This window comes from Pelecanus crispus, chromosome Z (genome assembly GCF_030463565.1).
Source record: "Pelecanus crispus isolate bPelCri1 chromosome Z, bPelCri1.pri, whole genome shotgun sequence".
NCBI lineage: Eukaryota > Metazoa > Chordata > Aves > Pelecaniformes > Pelecanidae > Pelecanus > Pelecanus crispus.
Window position 1 is genome coordinate 14,729,269 of NC_134676.1, and position 21,138 is coordinate 14,750,406.

At 36.3% G+C, this 21,138-nt stretch overlaps 1 protein-coding gene across 4 annotated transcripts in view; it reads left to right on the forward strand.

Moving 5' to 3' along the window:
• Nucleotides 1-5,418: 5,418 nt before the first annotated feature.
• Nucleotides 5,419-21,138, forward strand: part of SLC1A3 (solute carrier family 1 member 3) — a 61,360-nt gene continuing 45,640 nt past the window's right edge. For all 4 annotated transcript variants that reach the window (XM_009477999.2, XM_009478000.1, XM_009478002.2 and 1 more), the window contains exon 1: nucleotides 5,419-5,599. In XM_009477999.2, coding sequence (XP_009476274.1) covers nucleotides 5,419-5,599 — 181 coding nt within the window. The remainder of the gene's footprint in view (nucleotides 5,600-21,138) is intronic.

A 21,138-nucleotide genomic window follows, 5' to 3' on the forward strand; every position in this document is an offset into this window, starting at 1 on the left:
TCTTCCCACTGTCTTCAATAAAGCAATGTGTTAACTTTCATTGCATCAGATCTTAATAAAAAATGAAGTATATTTTTCACATTTGGGTTGCCAATGTGAGGTATTTATCATATCCCACTGTGATAAACAGATTTGAAAAGAAACAAACACCAAACCTTGATTTCTCATACTCATTTTAGCATGCTCAAAAAAGCAAGAGCCAACCAAGTATCTCAGGGAAAAAAACCATACCATGGTCCTGTGGAAATATTCAGGAACCTAAGGCTGTGTCTTAGCTCTGCCAACTATTTGCTAACTTGTATGGATGAAATTTGACCTCTTAGAGACTCAGTTTCTTCATTGGTACAACAGGGTATAATGGTAATTAACAGTTCTAACCTGGATTGGAACGTGCAAAGGAGTCATATATATTCTTATTTTATCCAACTTAATTGAAGACTGGGGACATACCAACATATCATTTACCATGAGTAAATATACTCATTCACAATAATTTTATTCCAGCTTTGCTGTTGTGGTTTCAACAATACTTCACTGAGCTTCTACCTAAAACTTCAAAACTTTAAAGATTCGGCCAGTATTAATTTATAGTGCTGATTTATTAATGTGAAGATGGAGTTACTTTGGACGCTAAAAAGCTTATTTCAACTGGGATCCATGCACTCTCATACTAAATTTATTACTATCTGAGAAATGAAGTGATTGTACAATTTGTTGCTTCATTTCCACTTCCTGCATTTGCTACAACTGACTTCCCTGGGTTTTTGTTTGATAGCTCTAGTCAGCTGAAAATAACAATACTTTATGTTTGAACAGCAGCTTCCATTCTAATACCTTTACTTATTTTACAAAGGCACTCAGATACTTTGCCGACATGCAAAGTACATTTACTGACTGATTTTGTTAGCCAGAACCAAACAGGGCTTGAGTGTACCAGGACACGTGATTTCAGCTGGCTGAATCCACACTGCCTGTGAGGATGAGGTTCAAGTTAAAGCCAGCCCTTACCCTATACTTGCATTTTCCTGCTTTCCAAGCCACCTGGTGCATTGTCAAAGAAGGACTGAAAGTGAAAGCCAAAGCACAGATTAGGGTGCTGAGCTAACATGACAACACAGACAGGCTCATCAAGGCCTTAGGTCATTCCTTGTAGATTTTTATGAAAAAAATGCTGAAGCATGCAGAAATTGTTTTGTCAATGTAAAATTGGTGGTAACAACAATAACTGCTGCTCTGTGTTACTCTACAAAACATACCAATGCTTTCATACATTCTTAATGATGGCTGATCCAATCTAAAGTCTACAATGTTTCTAGTAACGTTCATGTTTTAAGCTGTTCTTCCTAGAAATTAATAATGCCACTGAAAATTACAAATAGAAGTGCTTAACCAGTAACATTTTAAATTTGTCCTAGTCCTAGTATTAAATACTTTATACTAAATCTGTTAAATCTATTGTATATGTAAAAGGAAATTCCAGTGCATTGTAATTTCATGTATTGCAGGGTGACACCATACTATGAACTGTGACTCATTTATTGCTATCCAGGGATACACGTTTATGGTAATATAAAGGATAATACTTTTTATATAGTATAGTTTCCTTATTTCACCATCAAGGTTAAAATCGATAAAAGAAATGGATGTCAGGAAAGGAAGGAGAGAGGAAAAAAGACAGGAAGAAAATTTGGAACACGAACATGTTGCCAAAAAGCTCTTAATATTCTGTTTTTCTAAGCATTGTGTAATAATGTCTGTTGGTCACTGGCAGCTAATAGAAGTATCACTGCTGAAGTTAAGCTAAGCTGTATGACTGCTTATTGTCTATTTTCATTTTGTCTCACTGAATAACTAATTCTCTCACAGGGTTATCCTCATTTGCCATAGACTCCATTATTAATGAAAGCATTAAATGATGACATACTTTTGGATCACCCCATTTGGGGCCTGAACCCTGTCACATTAAGGCAACTGGAACATTACTATTCATATGAACAGAGCGCAGAATGAAGTCCTTATCTAAGAGGTTTCACAGAAAGCATGCCATACTCCAAAAAGAAAGATCAAACAAGCAGATCACTAAAGGCCAAAGTTCAGTTAAGAGGTCAGTTCCCATCTCCAGGCAAAACGGTGAAAGTATTTAAAAACAGCACCACAAAAACTAAGAATGAGATAGACATTTAAGCTGCCAGGTATAAGAAAATACAGTATGTGTTTCTAACTTTGCAACACAAGCTGCCAAAAATTTTCCTTACTTTTTTAAAGTCAATTAATAACTTAATTTAAATGCATGCTTTCTTTCTTAAGTTAGATACCTAAGATCAAGATTCCATGGTACACAGTTCAATCTCAAACCTACATTAATCATGAACAAGTTTACATTATACTGTAAAATTATTTTTCTCTACATTACACATCATTATTTGAAGCACATTTAAATTAGAAAACACTTTAGCAAAATGTTTACTGTGACTGTGTGGAAGTAACACTGCTCTTAGTTTTATTTCATCCCTAACTATTTTTTGTGTGTCTAGTACATAAGATTATCTCTGTACACTTAAAATCAGTTTTCAGGGAAAAAAAACATTAGAAGCCACATCATCTATAAACAAACTTCTTAAACTGGATGTTTAGCGTAAATTTATACAAATTCACAGTTACAGTATTTGTTCCTCTGACAGGAAAATACACTTAAAAATCTCATGAAAGATGCACTGAAATGTGATTATTGAATATTTTAAACTGACTTTACCAACTTTTAAAACAAAAGTGTTCCTCTAAAAGGTGAAAGAAGGCCTTTGGGAATTCCTTTGACTCTCCTCTGCAAGTATCTTTTCAATAGTACAAACTTTTAAATGCTAAAAAACCTGAAGGCCACTTATTTCTCTGAAGTGGATGTTTTATGCTTTTCCCTTCATCTTTCATTCCATGCTATTGAAACAGGCTGAATGGGGCTTAGTACCAGTGAGTTTGAATTGCTAAACAAAAGGCAAGTCTCATCATGTGTTTTGAATATCTACAAGAAACATACAAAGAATTATAGCTGATTATGGTTTTCTCTATTCTTGATAATGCTCCAGTTGCTTCTGAAAGATACGTCTGGTTCCCCACCCTGGGAAGAGTAGATCATGAATAACTGTCTTGAAGAATTAGAAATTCCATGATAGCCTCACACCATGCCTCTTTTTAAAACAAATTAACATGCCCACATATTTTACCATTTATTTTAAAAAGCACAGGAATAATGTTGTATAATTATGTTCAGGCTTTTCAGATTTCCAGTCTGGAATATCTAATGAAGAAGCGCTCCAGCCTCCCCAGCTCTGTGTGTGTGTGTGTGTGTGTGCGCGCACGCACCACCCTTCAATTCTTCCTGGGTTCTGATTTTGCATTTCTAACGAAGCTGAATTGACAAAGCGTGAAAGTGGTCTAAAAGGAAAAAGAAAGAAAGTGACCCTGCTTTCACTGTGCCAAGACTAATCAATATTCCAGAAGCTCAGCTTTCCCCTCTCTTCTGATGTGTTTTTATTTTTTTCAGAGTTGGGCTAACAGTCTCCTCCCCTTTCCTTAAGTTACAGTGATAGTAAGTTGCTGTATTCCAGAGCACATGCAGATTGTCAGTTTTCTCTGTCTCCTGCTCGCTCAACTCTGCAGCTCTGTTGTATTTGCTGGGAAACCCCTACCTTGTCTGCCACCACCGTGTTCTTAGAGCACTGAAGATCTGAAAAGGTGAGCCGATCGTTTCATTTGGTGGATTTTAAGTACGAAGTCTTAATTTTTCACTCTCTGCCTTTGTATGTAACTTAATGTAGTGATCCTTTTGGCTGTACCCATGTTGTTTTTGATAATGTAATTTACAAAGGACAGATTAGCTGCATTAATCATCTTGGAAAGAAAAGGCACTGTAAACAAATCTTTTTTTTTTTACAAAATAATAAAATTAATTGTTCTGAAAAAAATCCTGCTTGCATACAGTCATTGTGTCCGAACTGGAATACTTACTAATTTAAACATCTAGTTCAGTCTCAGAATGTTTCCTCTCACTAAAAAAGCAAACCATATCGCATTCTGTTAAAATTCAGAGAGGATATTGCACTAAACTGCGAATCTTGAAACATATGGTAGAAGCAGCTATCAAATCCCATCAAACTAAATTTGTTACAACATGGTATTTCCTTTAAGACAGGCTGTTTGAAAACCCTGTGTGTTCGTTTTTGAAGTGCTTCCTAAAAAAAAGTATTTAGGCACTAGATTTATTAAAAGCAAGATGTTAGAGTTGGACTGTGTATAAACGGAGAGAGATTTCAGTGGAAGCAACTAACTATATCCATTTACTAATTTCTAATTTATTCATAAAAACATGCCAGTGTATTAACTAAGACCTCAGAAAATGGAATTCTCAGTCTGGAAAATATCTTTGTGCAGGCTCTGTTATTAAATAAATTCATACTCAGTAGCCACCAAAAAACAGAAAAAAGATTTAAAATTAAAATTAATGTCCTAATGAAGGCTTTTTAATATTAAAACATTTCAAGGTTGATTCAGTGTGTGATTTCTTAAAATCAGATTATATCCACATAATTGCTGTGAGGCCAAGCTAAGCATTGCTTTGCAATATGAACTTGTATGACAGTCTGAAGCAACAAGCTAAGTGGGATATAACTTCTGATGTTTTACAGATGTGCTCTGAATAGTTTATACACTTCAAAGATGAATGTTATCAACATAAAACTGTCAAAGGCATATCTTCTAAATAGTGGTTGAGGAATAAATAAACTATTCCTGCTGCATTTTGCCATGTGAAAAGGAGGAATTCAGCCAAAGCATTCAACCATTTAAAAACATCTGAAATGCAGAACATTTCAGATGTATCAGTTCAAGCAAAATATTTCTCTCCAATGGTTAATGTGAAGGTGAGCTAGATTTTTTTCAGATAATATGAACCTGCTAAAGATACGAAAAACAAGCCTGATACAGTTTTAAACATTATAGCACCTTACACTTCTATGAATTATACTGATTTTACATTAGTATATCTCTAGCAACTGCGAAAAAAAAAGTTACTCCTGGGTTTTACAGCATGACAGCAATTCAGATTAATTTCTGAAGACACAGGACACATATCTGATCAGCCCATAGAATCCTTCTTTTAAAGTCAGTCTTTTTAACAGTCATTGAGGCTATTTATCAAAAACTGCAATCAACAACTTTGATATTACAAGTAATACAAGTTTTACTGAAACATGAAGAATATTTGCTTCCATGTAAACATATGGCTAATCATTCCTCTAAAATCTTATTGCAATATTTTCTTGTCTTGCAGGTTTCTCTAGTACATCTCACAGAAAAAGAGTCTTCCATTTTTCTGAAGGGATATTGACAGAAGTTAATTGTAAAACAAAACTTTCTGCAAGATAGATGACTAAAGGTAACGGAGAAGATCCAAAAACTGGAAGTAGGATGGAACGCATTCAACAAGGGGTGCGGAAACGTACACTTCTGGCAAAAAAAAAAGTGCAGAGCATAACAAAGGATGACGTTAAAAGTTATTTATTGAGGAATGCCTTTGTGCTCTTCACCGTTGTTGCTGTGATTCTTGGTGAGTAATTTGTTCAATAGGAATATTCTTTTCTCCAGTGCATTTGACAATGACGATTTGCCTGGGTGATTTGCATTACAAATGAGATCCCAAATTCTTCTGCACTGATAAGAATGTTCTGGGTTGGAGAGTTTTGGCTTTGACAGCTGCATGTTGAAGTTTAGGAAAGAGACATTTTAATTATTCTAGTATTCCTAAGGAGAATTTTGGTGAAAATTCTGAAAAAAACCCAAAGCTGTTTTATGGATTCTTCTCTTAAAGAATCAGATACAACAACTGAATTGAATGTTTTCAGTGAAATCTTTTTCTACCAAAGCCAGCTGCAACAAAATGCTCAGGATGTAACCTTTGCTTACCTAATCTATCAAAAAATAACAAACAGAAGTCCTGAATGAATGAAATTAAGTGACATTTCTAAGCACAGGTATATATTAGAGCCTCAGTCTTTTCAGTTTTCCCTTGATAAATGCAAAAACAATCAAACCTAAGTACAGGCTTATCCTCTCTTGGTCACTCACAATCTCACACATGCATCTTTCAGATGCAATTGGGGTAAAAATGTCAATGCTACTTATTCAAAGGACTGCAAGATAACACCTGATTAAATGCCTTTTTAGAGTATATGGAAAGGATTCCAGAACATCAAACAGCATTTAGATTTGGAATGCACCAAAATGTAAATTTAAAATATTGCTAAACATTTTGAATTTACTTTAGAAAGAGAATCTTCTGAGAAAAACACAGTCTTTAAAATACATTTTCTTTTATATAATTATGTGATCACTTTTATTAATTTTCCTTTAACTACAGATTTTCTAAATGACACCATATGTTTCATGAAATATGGTTTTTACTGTGTGAGCAAGAACATTATGGCTTTACTGTACTACTTTCATTTTTCTTTTCTAATTAGTTTAAAATATTATACTATGAATCTGCTCATGAAAACCCAGATGTTAGCACTTAAAGATAAGGGTATATATACCACAGTTGTGTAGGCCCTAATGTCCTTGATAATGCTGCTTCATATAAATCTGCTTGCTTGTTTATACAGTTTTTCAGGAATTAAAACTTTAGGGCTTTACCATTATTGTTGCTTGATACCAGAACTGTAGGCTTATTTTAAATTAATTTCAAGCTTGATGGTCTTTTTCTGGGAGACAATTATATTAATTCGCATATTGGTAAAATAAAGTACTTCGTTGCTATAACAGAAATGTCAGCCTCTCATATTTATCTACAGTATTTGATCACAAGTGCTTTTAATTCCTAAATAAGAATTTGTTCAATGCAAAAGCCCCATTAATATCAGGAGTAAAAAAAAATTAGGCATGTTATCTACAACGGTCAGGAAATGCAAAACAAATCAGGTTTTGAAACACTCTCCAGCCTCAAAGGAATGAAATCCTTAAGGTTGTCACCTGTCTATACTGCACAGGACCAATGTGCTCCTGCAATTTTTTCACTGTCATCTAACTCCAGTGTGACTCCCATAAATTTGGCAATGTGGGAACAGAAATGTAGGCTGGACAAGTGTTTTTACTATTATTGCATGTTCCAGTTAGCTTTAGATGACTAGGGACAAACGTCTGCCCACAGCTCCACTACCACCTACAGCAATGGCAGGGTGCCAGTAAGGCTGAAACACAGGTTGGAGAACTAACAAAAATGTGAAGCCTAGGATGAGCCAGCTGCTCCAATTCCGCTCATGAACCTATAGAAATATCTGGTATAATGTGGAAAAACGTCTTCTCATTATTATGACAGAATATTCCAAGATTTTCTCACATTTCTTATTTGTGGTGCAATTTTATAGTATATATGATTAGAACAGTAAGTTCACACTTGGTAGCTCATAAAAAGGTAAGAGCTGGGTTTTTTGGAGAGCTTTTTGCTGTTGTAGAAATATTCAGAAGTAGGGAACACTTGGCTAAAGAGTTTGGAAAACACTGAGTGGTTGAACTCCATCTGTCTAGTTTGGCAAGGACTAAATTGTTATAATCTCTCAGTTGTTTGGTGATCTGTGGAAAATCACACAGTGTGCTTGATTCCTTTCCTTAGCAAACAGTAATCAACATTGCAAAATTAACCCACCAATTATCACCACTGGCCGTCTCATCAGACATGCTTGGATGTGAGTGTAGGTGGAAACAAAACTATACTCAGGCCAGGGTTGAATCATTTACAAGAAATGATGCTTAATGCTCTCTGTAATCTAAACAGACATGACATCAGTTTTCAGGGCTCTCAGTCCAGCAATTTTCATGAAGACTAAACTCAGGAAAACCAAAATTTTAGCTTTAAAGAGAGCAACATTTCTTCAGAAACATTTCTTTCAGGCCTCTTTTGTCAAGGGACTGACATGAAAAGGCCTTTTTAATAAAGCATTTCTGATTTCTTTGATGAGCAGGATTGATGCTGGTAGAAGTTAAGTGGATAGGATCATATGTCTTAGCCCAGTTTCCAGACTGCAGCTTGTAACAGGCACTTGAGTTTCTGTCTGTGGAAACATGCACTTTGTTATGTAGTGGCTAGCTGCAACATGCATTTGTTTGTGTTGCATACTGATATTTTGCAGACAGAGTAGAGATTTTCTGGCATTCACATGATAAGGAGAAATATAGCCATTTACCCTAACTTCTGCTGTTACTCTGACTCTGAACTGAATTCTAAACGGAATTCACTAGCTGCTACAATACAAAACCAATTAATCTTTAAAAACCTCATGATAAAGATGCAAGGAGTTATAATTCATGTTGAGAATTACGGAATTCTGTGTTTCCCAAAAACCTCAAGAAAGGTCCTTCTGAGTTCACATTCTACACAGGTAGGGTCTGTCCAGCACATTGTCATTATCATCATTGCTATTTTTAGTGAAATTTAAACTGCTTTCAAGCCCTTTGAGAAACTTTGAGAAAAGCCCAGTCAATAAGTGAGTTATGATGCAGTTTTTCAGATTCTTCTGGTACACCTAGAAATACTAAATTAGTTTTCTGCAGTGGATCTTGGCAAGAGCCAATAGATGAGAACGATTAGGAGAGGCAAATTTGGGAGGCTGACCACTGGTAAATTCAGAGTGTCATGATGACCAGGAGCAATTTAAGGTAGGCTAGGGGTCATGGTGGCTCATGGAAAATCTGCAGGAAGTCTTACAAACTTTGAAGTCCTAGCCAAATTACTGGCAAAATCTCAGGCAGTGCCCTCTCTCCCACGCTACTTAGCTCCATCATCCTGTCCCCAAAATGCCTTCCTTTCAGATATCCTTCGTTCAGTAGACTGTCTTGATTCTCTGCTACTTACCTCCCATTTTCCAAAAGTGCCACAGGAGTCAAGACTTTACTCTGGCAGGACTCCTAAATGCCAAAGAATCTCCTGTGGTTTCTGAATTTGTACTGAAGGAAAGATCAAGACATACAGAGCTGCTGAGCAGAGATCCTGAGAAGCTGTTGACAGAGAAATACCGTTTTAATTGAGGGGCTCAGTGAAGTAGAGGGACATTGTGGAGCAAGTACTATAAAAAGCAGTTTCTGCATAATTATGAGTCCATTACAGCTCCAAATCATTAGCTAAAATCTTCTTTACACTGCCGAAGTTATATGTTGCAGTTGTCCACTGCAACATTCAAGGGGGATAGAGATGGATCCAGTTCTGTTTTCTGGCTACCTGCCACCGAAGGGAGCGCAGGACTGGCTGTGTCATTGAACCCAGTTTTCTATATTTGCAGGCAACCTCACAATAGATGTGAAATGTAGATAGGCCCATACTACATCTGTTCTACAACAGCATGCACTGTATGTAAGATTCCAAAACTTTCCAACATCTTTATAAAAAACCTAGTTAAAAGTACAGTAAGGAGACAGGAGAGATGAAGACATTGCCAATATCCTTTTTCCCTGAAAAAAGCAAAAAGTTAAAGAAAGCCTGCAGATGATCCTTCATAACACAGAAGGCAAAAAACCCACAAAAACCTTAAAATATCTGAAAAGTGAAAAGCTGTGCAAAGTAGGAGATTCTTCTATCTCAACACACTCCTGGTCTGAACAATACTTTAAAATGAGTCCTAAGAGGTATGAGTCTGTAATTCACAGGTAGACAGAATCCTGGATAACACCCACCAAAAAGACAGTCTCTTGTGTGTTGGAGTGACATCTTGTGCTACTGGCAGAACCTCTGTATCCACTGAAGACTGAGGCTGACATACGCAGAGAAGGGTATTTGACCCCATTACACACTGACAATGAATGCGATGACAGTGCCTAAGGCAGCCTTGGTAAAATTTGCATGATAACAAAGCAAAGATCCATCACTATAGGACAAACAGCTGTGGGAGGTGAGTCCTAGGTGAGACAATATGTTAAAACACAGAGAGAAATGTGATAGCATACAAAAGATTAAGATATATAAAAGAAAATCAAGACAGTTTGGAGACAGCTAAGGAGAAATTAATTCTATTTATGCTGAACTCAGGCTGCCTCTGTCCCAATGCTCTCCTAAAGAACCTGCCCAGCACAATTGCTCTCTCACTGAGTAACAAAACCTTCCTAACACTCTGAAAAAATTGCTAAGCAAAGCCTTAATTCTTTTTGAAGTTAAGAAATAGTTATAATTTGGGGAAAAAAACCCATAAACAGGCACTGTAGGATATGGAGTAACACTTAAAAATTCAAAGGAGATGATTCTTTTCAAAAAGGAGAAAAAATATAGAAATACAAAGAACTTTGGTTCTGCTATTAAGTAGCCAGTAATGCAAGTCAGACTGCAAAATATGAACAGTACGCTAGTTTAGCAGTTACTTGCAAAATAAAATTATGTTGATTTATTATCGCAATCTTAATTTCTTATTGTACACTGTGGTGTTAATGAAATCAAACAGCACTGGTTGTTGGACTGCCTTACATGGCACAGAGTAACAACAGTAAACTTGGTCACTTTGTGAATCACAGTTGTGCATTCTGGAGACAGCAGCTGTGCATATATGCACAGTAAAGATAGAAAATGTGCTAAATATAGCCTTACTAGCTTCTTATTTGCTCTAAATTGTCAAATCAGTGGACTTGCAAAGTGGTGCTCAAAAGTAGCATGTCTGAGTGATCATAAAACAATCCAGAGAATCATACATTCACTGCTCTCTGCATGCAGCTTGTGAAAAGGAAAGTGAGATTCTCAAGACTCTCTCTAGAAATTAAATTTAAATTTATTTATGTAATACCACTTCTTACAAAGCAGATTTCAAGGCTATCCTGGGTGGAATGCAGAACAGTAACCACATGAGACATTTAGGATGTTTATGTGGTTTCTCAGAGATTTTACAAGAAAATTCCCTGAATACCAGTTGAATATGGCAATTATGCTATCAAAAGATATGTTACAACAGAAACAGTGGTCATCTCAAAGACTATAAAAAAAATTGTGTTGAGCATCAAAGGGGACTAAAAAGACATTTCACCATCAAATGAACTAGTTTTAGGGCTTGTGAGTCCTTTCCACTTTTCAGCAGGTATGCACTGTAGTTACTATGTTGACTGCAAAGCAGTACAAAATCATAAGCAAGGTGCCAATTATTTGTATGCTGAGTAAATGTTTAACGTTGTTAGAGCCTTACTAGCACCCTAGCTATTGTAATCTGTGCTGGAATGCTTTTGAGTTGGCCACAATGAAGGTGCAGCTGAAGATGGCATGTTCATTTGTTTATGAATTCCTGAAAGTTCATGTGGCTTAAATTTCTCACACAATTTCTTGAAACAACTGGGCATCTAAAGATTTCTGTGGAATTTATGATACTGAAGAAAAAAAATATATTTTTATGAAATACTTATCTTTTTAGGTGAACCAAGTTAAAGTGCATTTGAAAAAATATACAAAGATATCCAATATTAAAGAGAAGTAAACAAAGAAACTAGATCTGGATGTTAATAAGGCTGCTAAAAAAGTAAGATATAAACAGAGGCATTGTGATAATTTGTACTGTAGCACTGACTTCTAGATCACCAGCTGACAGATATTGACTTTTTTATTTTTCCACACCTTTTTAAAAAAATCAGGTGTTCTGGAACCACCAACTGCATAAAATAATCCATGCAGTCACATTAGTTGTGTATATCCTCTGTCCATCCTCCCAATTCTTTTTGTTTACTGTGCCTTCCCTTCAGATTTTGTATTTCATTCAGTTTCAGATTACAACTCAGCTTCTTTGGGATTTAGCATATTTTGTCATATATTTACTTCTCAGCATAATACAGCTCAATTCAACCTGAAGCTTTGGAGCGATAATGCAATGCAAGTGATAAAAGAAATAGCTAGGATCTAAGAGATTTCTTCCTCCCATACTAATTTCTCCAACTGTGTTGTTCATAGAATATGCCATGGTGTCTGCAATGTATATTAGAAAACAACTAGGCTCCTGACCACGGAGTTTTAAATTAGTGATCGATACAACAAAAAATAGAGGGTATGGAATAGGGAAGACCTAGATTATTCCATATATTATGTCAACCCATCAGACTTGAAGTTGTACTGATACTGGACTTTTAATCAACAGGATGAAACTACAGGGTGTCTAACATTTTAAAATCCATACAAAAGAAATTTATTTTGATGATAGATTTTATAAGGCATTTTTTAACAAAAGAGGAACTTAATAGGTCTGGTGAACTGTACGACAGTGAAAAGGAAAACAGTTAAAAGCAGGAAAAGAGGCAAAAAACCCCCAGAAAGATAACAGGAGAATCAGGAGGATAACAAAGTGTTACTGTTACTCATATTTTGTGGTTGTTCTCCCATGTCTTTTCTCTTAGCAGCAGTTATATCCACCTTTTGAATTCCTGTTCAATTCTGTACACTGAAGAAATGCATTTTCTTGCTTGAAATTTGACATGTCTATGTCTTTTCTATTGGCATGGATAGAAGATCATAAATGGAAATCAGCTTGACAGTTACAAAGTGTGTGCTTGGTTTTCACCATTTACTGTAACTTGGTGTAACTGAAAAATCATTTATTCAAAAAAAGTCTATAAAAGATGGGGCTTAAATGTTAAGCATTATTTACACTGAAACATAAGCTGGTCCCTCAAACTGGCTCTAGTAAATGCTCTGGTTTTACTATTCACAAGGACTAAATTAAAAAAAAAAATAATTGCCTTTGTATGAATATAGCAGGACCACTAATCAGGGAATTCCTGGGAGTGCTAACCAAAGGCAGTTGATAAATAAGGCTACTGCACATATTTTGATGTCTTTTAAAATAATTTAGACTTAGGAATGCATACATTAAACAAACATGGATGTAAAATCTAGTCCTTCAAAGCCTAAAACATAAGCAAAGAAAGCTGCATATGGAGTCCAAATTTCAGAGTGTCTTTTTACTGCATGAGTGAGAACTAGGAGACTCAAAAGGGTAACCCCACAGGTCTACAAGCTAAGCATGTAACTGCTTAAAACTTGCCAGGAGGAAGAAAAAAAAAAACAAAACCACAACAACAAACAGGTTTGCATTCCTGCTCCCACTCTTTTCTGAGTGAGTCATGACAATGCCAGATATTTTCACCAGTCAAGATCCAGAAGCACAAGAGCCCTCACCTTGGGAATGGTGTTGGCAGCACTTGAGGAATTGGCTTACTCTTTTCCTTTCGAAAGGAAAGTTACAGGAGGATGCAATTCCACCATTCCTTTCAAAGTGTTGTCATCAGGAAGAAGGAAATGCAAGACTTCTAAAGGTAAATACATATGCCAAGAGAGCAAAAGGCGGCATGATGTTTTAACCTAATGGCTAAAACACTTATCCATAACAGGGAGCCTCAGGTTGTGAAGTAAATCTTTGAGCAAGAACAGGAACACAGGGCATCCTAAATCCAGAGGATTCTCTGCATGCATGTGTCAGTCGTGTTCAGTTTCTAGATCCAGGACTTAGCCTGGAATTAGGCAAAAAGATGTTTAGGTCATGGCAATTGTGAGAAAAACACAAGCAGAATGGTTAGAAATGAAGTGTCTTCCAAAACAAACAGAGAAGTGCCCATTAGCTTTATAGATTCCCAGAACTAAGCTTTTTTATCTAGAGGGACTTTGAAGGTCACAACTTGGACTCAGGTGCTTACTATGTAATTAAGTATCATTCCAGGTGCTGTTTTCCCTTTGCCAAATTTTTGACCTTCAAGATAGGGAAATTCTGCCATTCTGAATAACATCTAGCAGCGAGAAGAGAGGTATCGTAATGTATATGGAGGCTACATCTAAATTAATCCTTTATGCTACAACATATCCTTCAAATGAGTTAACTCTCAAGAAGTTAGGCATGAGACCTTTTTTAATCAACTAAAATAAAACACTTCTGGAAATTCATGTGTTGAAAGAGGCTGTTGACCAGTAAACTAGATGGAAGGCTCTAGTTATGAATGGTTTCATAGTCATATTGAGGATTTTTGGGATGAAGTGGCTCAACTAACAAAATCAAACAGCTACAGGCTGAAAGCATCCTAGCTACCTTTTTAAAAAGATGGTGACATGATTCCATAAACTTCAGTCATGAACCTGAGTTCCTTATTGAAAGAGTTCACTGAATGATAAATCAAATATAAATAAAGGATTCCAGTGATACTTACACCTGATATGGCAAAAGTCTTGTATTTTACAACAGGAAATGCTTCTTAGTCCGTCCAGGTTGTTTGCATGTGTCAGCAAAATACTGGATAAAAAGAATCTTTAAAATCTTTTAACAAAGTCTGCCACATGAGTTATGTTCCATGACCCAAACAGTTCTGGCATAAGCATATCTTGATTCAACAAAACACTTAATCCTCAGTGGCAAACAGCTACAGATTTAGACTATCAGCACTAAGTTAAATTAACAGGTGGTTTTGTAGGAATGAAAAGTTGGGCTAGCTCCATAGAGATATGAATGCATAATTTGAATGTCCCACAAATGATGGTGTAAAACTTCATATCAAGGAAGCCAAGCCTACAATGAACTGTTTTGTAGTGTATGTCTAAGGTGGAACTAAGAAAACAAATAAAGGCCTCTATCAAGGTCTAACCTTAGGCTCTCTGTTAAACTACACGTAGAGCTCTGGTTTTTGAGCGTGTTTGCACAAAGTTCTTGGCACTGAGGGATCCCAGTCTCATTGACTGTGATTCCTCAGTGTTACTATACTGTAAAGACAAAATAATACAGATAGGCAGCTGAAACGGTAGTAGAGAAAAGCAGAATTCTGTGATGTTAAGGAGTATGTCAGCTTCCAGTTGAGGAAAGACAGGAAAGAAAGAAATGTAAAGGTAAGAAAAGAACTATGTAAACTTTAAGCGAGCAGCTTTCTTATCTGTTGGGAACTATTCCTTATGCGAGGAAAAAACCTAACATTAGTCAAGAAAGTGAAGCAGCAAAGTAAACCCAGGTATGAAAAAACCAGTTATTACAGTAACTTTGTAAAGCACTGAGTAGTACCATAATTCTCAATAATACCTCACAAACTATAATCTGTCATATATTGTGAATGCCCGATCTTTTTTATATGCATTGTTAGAATTCCTGCATTTTGATGGAATTAGTTGTTATTTTTTGCATCAAAAGTGTTTTTTCTATAGCACATAGACTAATAAGATTACATACACTAGGAGTAGTTTGTCTTTCAATAAAGATTGTCTGAGGATGAAATCAGGAGTAGTGTCCCTATTCCATAAAGAACAGCCTGCTTCAGTGCCAGCAGTGAAAACTCTTCTTCATTCTAAATCCTCTACAAATGCCCTGCAATTACTTGTCTTACAAATAACAACAAAAGGTAAATCAAAGATGATAAATAAATACAGAAACAGTTCAAGGAAAACAAGGAAAAAAATAAGAAAAAATTTGAAGGCAAACAGAGAAGCAGAAGTCGGATAAAATGAGAACAATCTTTTGGACATGCTCTCAAAGGAAGAAAATTGCCTCCTAATTGGAGAAGAAGGACAAATGAACCAAATAACTGGAGAGTGAAGGGAAAAAATGTATGAGTGTAATACTGGAGCCAAGAAGTAGCAAAGGACAGATTTCAATGATTTTTTTAAAAAACTTTTTAACAGCACTCAGATGCTGTTACATCCTCAGATTCGGTATAAGAAGCATCCTGGTTTAGGAAGTACCTCATAAAACCGTGATTTTACTCATTCCTCAGTTACATCAGTTCTTCTTTACAGCTTCAGACTCCCCATTCCAATTGTATGCCTCTGTCCACAAAATCCAAGGAGGGGCTGTTGTGTCTGCAAATTAAGTTGCAGAAGTGCTGAGTTTCAGCTAAATTTCTTGATGTCTGGAAGTCTTGGAGAGCCCAGGGTGCACGTGTGCATGCACAGTGGACACTGTAGCATGTGGGCAATGACTTTAGCACTCCCAGGAAGTGTCAGGCCTGCCACAAATCAGTATGTGCCATCCAGAACTACCACAGGTAGTCCATTTGTGCACAAGAAGTATAGTGCATCCTGACTAAAGTGGGTATGTGTTTTCTGTACAGATAAACCAGGTAGTTCATTCTTCCCAACAGAATTAACTCAACAAATTGTAAGGTATCATTTTGCTGCTAGAACCATCCCACACCACGATATGTGATATCATTGGGATCTTCAGGATGCCAATCATGTCTAGGATATCTAGCTCTTCTACAGTACTTTTCCCATGACTCCCCTCATGCTATCTCTCAAGCAAATGAGAGGTAGCTATTTGTGTCCAAATTAACCCATATTCCACTTCAATATAGCCACAGGTCCTTAAGCTCTCTAGTGCACTGGTATCATCCAGTTAAAATAGAAGGAATATATCACACAAGAATATATACACCTATACATGTGAGATTTTCTGCCATGCCTGTCAGATGAGAGCTGTAGAGGAATAACAGCCAGTTTATTAAGTCAATTAATACTTGGTCTTCTTCAGGTCTGAAACAGAGAAGCAAGTTCATGTGGAAAATACTTCCTCTACATTCAGCATCAGAAGAGAATTAAAGGAATTTTAAGCTACCTCTTAGTTCCAATTCTGGATTGCCATAGGAAGAGTAACTGGCTGCTTAAGCATATGTTTCTGTGATGATTAAGCCAGTCCTACCTCTGTCTCTGACTGCATATTTCCACCCCCGAATGTTTGCTTTCCTCCCTTGCCATGACACCAGCACCACCATCATCTAGTACAGCAGTAAACCTGTCCAGGGAACTAATGTGGCAGAAAACTAACCCAGCAAAAAATAGTTCCTCTCTGGTTTAGCCCCCAAATGAAGTCATCTCAGTATCTGACACGTGCATTGAAGTAAGGAATTTGGAATTGTCTGGTTTGGAGAAAAGGAGGCTGAGGGGTGACCTCATTGCTCTCTACAGCTTCCTGAGGAGGGGACGTGGGGAGGGAGGTGCTGAGCTCTTCTCCCTGGTATCCAGTGACAGGACACACGGGAATGGTTGAAAGATGCTCCAGGGGAGGTTTAGGCTAGACATGAGGAAGCATTTCTTTCCCAAGAGAGTGGTCAAACACTGGAGCAGGCTTCCTAGAGAGGTGGTCGGTGCCCCAGGCCTGTCAGTGTTTAAGAGGCATTTGGACAATGCCCTTAATAACATGCTTTAACTTTTGGTCAGCCCTGAAGTGGTCAGGCAGTTGGACTAGATGATTGTTATAGGTCCCTTCCAATGGAAAAAAAATCTTAAATTGTAGTCTCTTCCTGGCTGTAGCAATTTGGTGCTGTTCACAGCATTATTCCCCTCAGTTTAATGCCATACATGCCCTTCCATACCTTAGTTATTTGCCTACCACAGAACTTGGACAAAAGAGCCTGTAACTCTCTCTCCTGAACCATGGGCATTTCTCCTTTTTTGGAATAAAGACTCATAAATTGCTTTTTAGGTCATCCCATGAAATATACTTTGTGTGAAGGACCTTTAAAGAGGGTCATAATCTTACACCTGTAGGATAAAAAAGGTCAAAGAGATGTAATAAGGCAGCACCGATGACTGTGTAATACAAGAAGTAGTAGTTCTCAAATGCTTAAGAGCAGTAAATCTGCTGCAGTCCTAAATTAAATGTATTGAGTAAAAAAAGTAACTAGTTAGCTACTAATTAGCATAATAAGAGCTAATCTTTAAGATAAAATTAGTAAAAGTAACAAAACAATCACAAAAAAAGTCTGCTGCCATATTTAAGTATTGAATATTTCAGTTAGGTACCCAGTATTGAGGTTCAACAAAATGGTTTCAAATGGAACATACCTTCCTACGTACATAAGGAAAACCAGAAAGTAAGGAAGGAGCTAGTGATATACGAGGGCGGTGAGGGTGTGGGGAAAAAGTTCAATATAAAATTATGGAAAAAAAAAAAGATGAAAATCAAAAGCATGCAAGTGAATTGGTGACCCTGTGGTTCTTGCCGCAAGCAAAGAAAGAGATTAAGTACAATTGTGATTTTGTCGGCAACTTGAAGTAGTTCTTATCACTAGAGAAGTTATTTACCTGCTTGTCTCAAGTAAATACAGTTGCAGCCTTATCTGAAACTGGTTGTTAGAAGAAAAGGTGTGAGAACAAAATGGTAAATTAAGCAGAAACAAATGACCCAGGGAACAAAAGCATTCATTCCAGAGCTCTGCAGGAACATAAGAATGAAATGGCTGTGCAGCTAACAAAAATATACAACATCCCATTAAACTGGTAGGAGCCTGATTCTCTTACTGGCTCTAGCCCAATTTCTGTTATAGAATAAAATGTTATTTGCTTGCTAGTTACAAGGTTTTCTGGAGGAGCACTCTTACCAGCTGTTACTTTAGTGCACCTTTCCACCTAGTTTAAGGTATTCTTTTCCAGTTATTATGAAGGTTTCTATTTCCTGCTGGAAAAGAAAAAGTAAGTCTGTACCTCATCTATTAAAGAAAAGGATATTGATATGGACCTCATTTAACAGTGTTTTGAGATTTACTAGTAAAAAGCACAAGGGTGTGTGTCTTCTGTTTGAACTGGCAAGCACTAATAAGGAAAAGGCAGCTCTTGCCCTGTTATGAATACACCACCTAGTAATTTCCTCTTGAAACATGCTTGAGTGATTTTTGATCAGTTAAAAAGTAATATTGCTAGATTATCTTTCTGCATGAAAATACAGTAGAGAGCATGACCATTTAAAAAAAAAAATTAACTCCAAATAATAGTATGGTCTTAATTCCTGTGTGTTTCTGAAATAAGATGGAAACCAGAAGCTCATAACCATTCATTTTAAAAATTGAGATTTCACTTATTTAACAAAACTGCTGCTATTGTTCACTTAAAAACATCATGCCAATTAGGAACTTTCTTATTCTCCTAAAATTATGAATTGCTTGAAGTAGTGAAAAAAACAATCCTCTCTCTTTATTAAATTTTTGTATCTAATTCTTCTAAGTAGGCCAAAGAGGAGGATAGACTTAAGCTTCCCTGAAGTTCTTGAATGAGCATTCAGGTCTGAATAAAGCCCCATCTCTCATATTCAAAGAGTTATGGTTCTTTTTTTTTCACTGACATGGTGTTTTAAACCCATGTGTAGGTATGCAACCTATTTCATCTATGCAACATAAAGAATCATGTGAAACAGTTTTCTACCATTGCGAGACCAAGGCATTTTGTAATACAATTAAGAACTTCATTTTCTCCATGAAGGATTTTAAGGTTCATTTTCAAATTCAATTTAGGAAATAGTGTATTAGTTGATGATGTTCTGGTAGAACCACTACAACAATTTTTTTTTTTTTAAAAAAAAACCCAGCCAAACAGAAAAGAACCATCTCCATAACAAATCTATTCCTAACAAAGTGAGTATTACGAAAGTACTATTTTTTGTCTTGCTGCTTCATACCTTGATTTTAATGCTTACTTCATCACACTTTAATGTTAATCCATTTAAGAAATTTTATATAGAATGTTTTATGTTTCTTAGCAATTACAGGTATACCTATAGCTTTTAAAGCCTGACATGAAGACTTTATTGTTTCCTTTCTGGTACTGCAGCATCGAATTGAAAACTCTAGGCCATTCATCATTGTCTTCCTATCTAAGGAATAAACAATTCCAAATCATATCTGCCATTTTTGCCATTTCCATCCCATTCCCATCACTGTCAGAATTATTCTCACCTTCTACTCCTTTCAAGTTTTAAATCCTCTCTTCACTTTATTCATACAGATTGAATTTTATTTTTAACATCTACATTGGTTTAAAAATGCAATAAAATGGTTTAGTTCAAGGATTGTTCTGTCATCAGGATTATCTGCAAATCAAGCTTTCCATAAATTTGACAATATCACTGACAAGGACACCTCTAAAATCTTTTTATAATTTTAAGCTGATTTGCTTCTTCATTATGAACTGTATAAATTATTCAGCAATATTGTTCTGTTATAAATCTATACACATGTATAGAATTCAGCTCCTTAACTTAAACAAGCACTACTGATTTTTGTCCAGAAAAAAGCCTAACAAATTCTGTTGAGAAATCTACTCTTCCCTGAAGTGCAGAAATGGTACACCATTTACCATTTGAGAAGTCAGGCTCTGATAGCGTTGATTGGTTGTTCTTTTCTGTTACAAAGGGTAGACAGAAACCTGCACAACAGGTTGTGGGAGCTTGTTTCACACAAGGCTTTGTTTCATTACAATTTCCAGAATTAATCAGAAACTTGAAACTTTTACTGAGAAAGGCCAGCTCCAGTATTTAATCTTCTCAGTCTTGATCATGGAGGCTACTAAGCATTACAACTCTTACCACACAGAGACATGGATGGTTGTTGAAATACTGCACATCTTCCAAAGGTTTAGTACCTCCTACCAGGTCTTACTTCCCAATTTTATTTTGGTACTTGGTCATTGTGTCTATCATTAAATCATGATTGTATGCTGTTATCTCACTATTTAAAACTTCTGAATGTTGGTTCTGAGAAGTGAATTCAAAGAATTCAAAGGTACCTTGTGAAGTTTGACTTTTTCTGTTTCAAGTTAGTAACTTTTGTTAATAAAACTTTGTCAGACAGTGTCTAGGTATTTAAACTCAGAACAGAAAATAAAGTTTCATATCCATATATTCTAAAATCAGAGAAACTGGTAAAATCATGCTGTTCTGTGTTCATTATCACAGACTACAATGAGGAAAGCATTTGCTTAAATTCCTTCTTGCACTGCTAAGATCACTATGTGAACACAATTTTCAGAAACATCTGTGAAGCAACTACTACTATACCTATTTTACAAGTAGCGAAACTGAGTTAGAGAAAGGTTCTTATCCCTTAGGCAGGACTGCATATAAATTAATAGCAGTGCTAAGATTAAGGCTGAAGAATTAGTTAACTATCGGGTGTTGACCCAATTCACCAGAATACACTACCAGGGCACATTTTTTCCACATCGCAGAAATTCTTTTTGTAAACTACAGTGCTGGGCAACCCTGTAATTATGCACAGAGCACTTTAGGACAAAAAAAGCAATAATTTTTGGCTCAACAGGTTTACATGGAGCTTCACAAACTCATTCTCACTACCAATAATATTCATTCAAACAGCCATCTACTCAGGCCTGATTCTCTCTTAGGC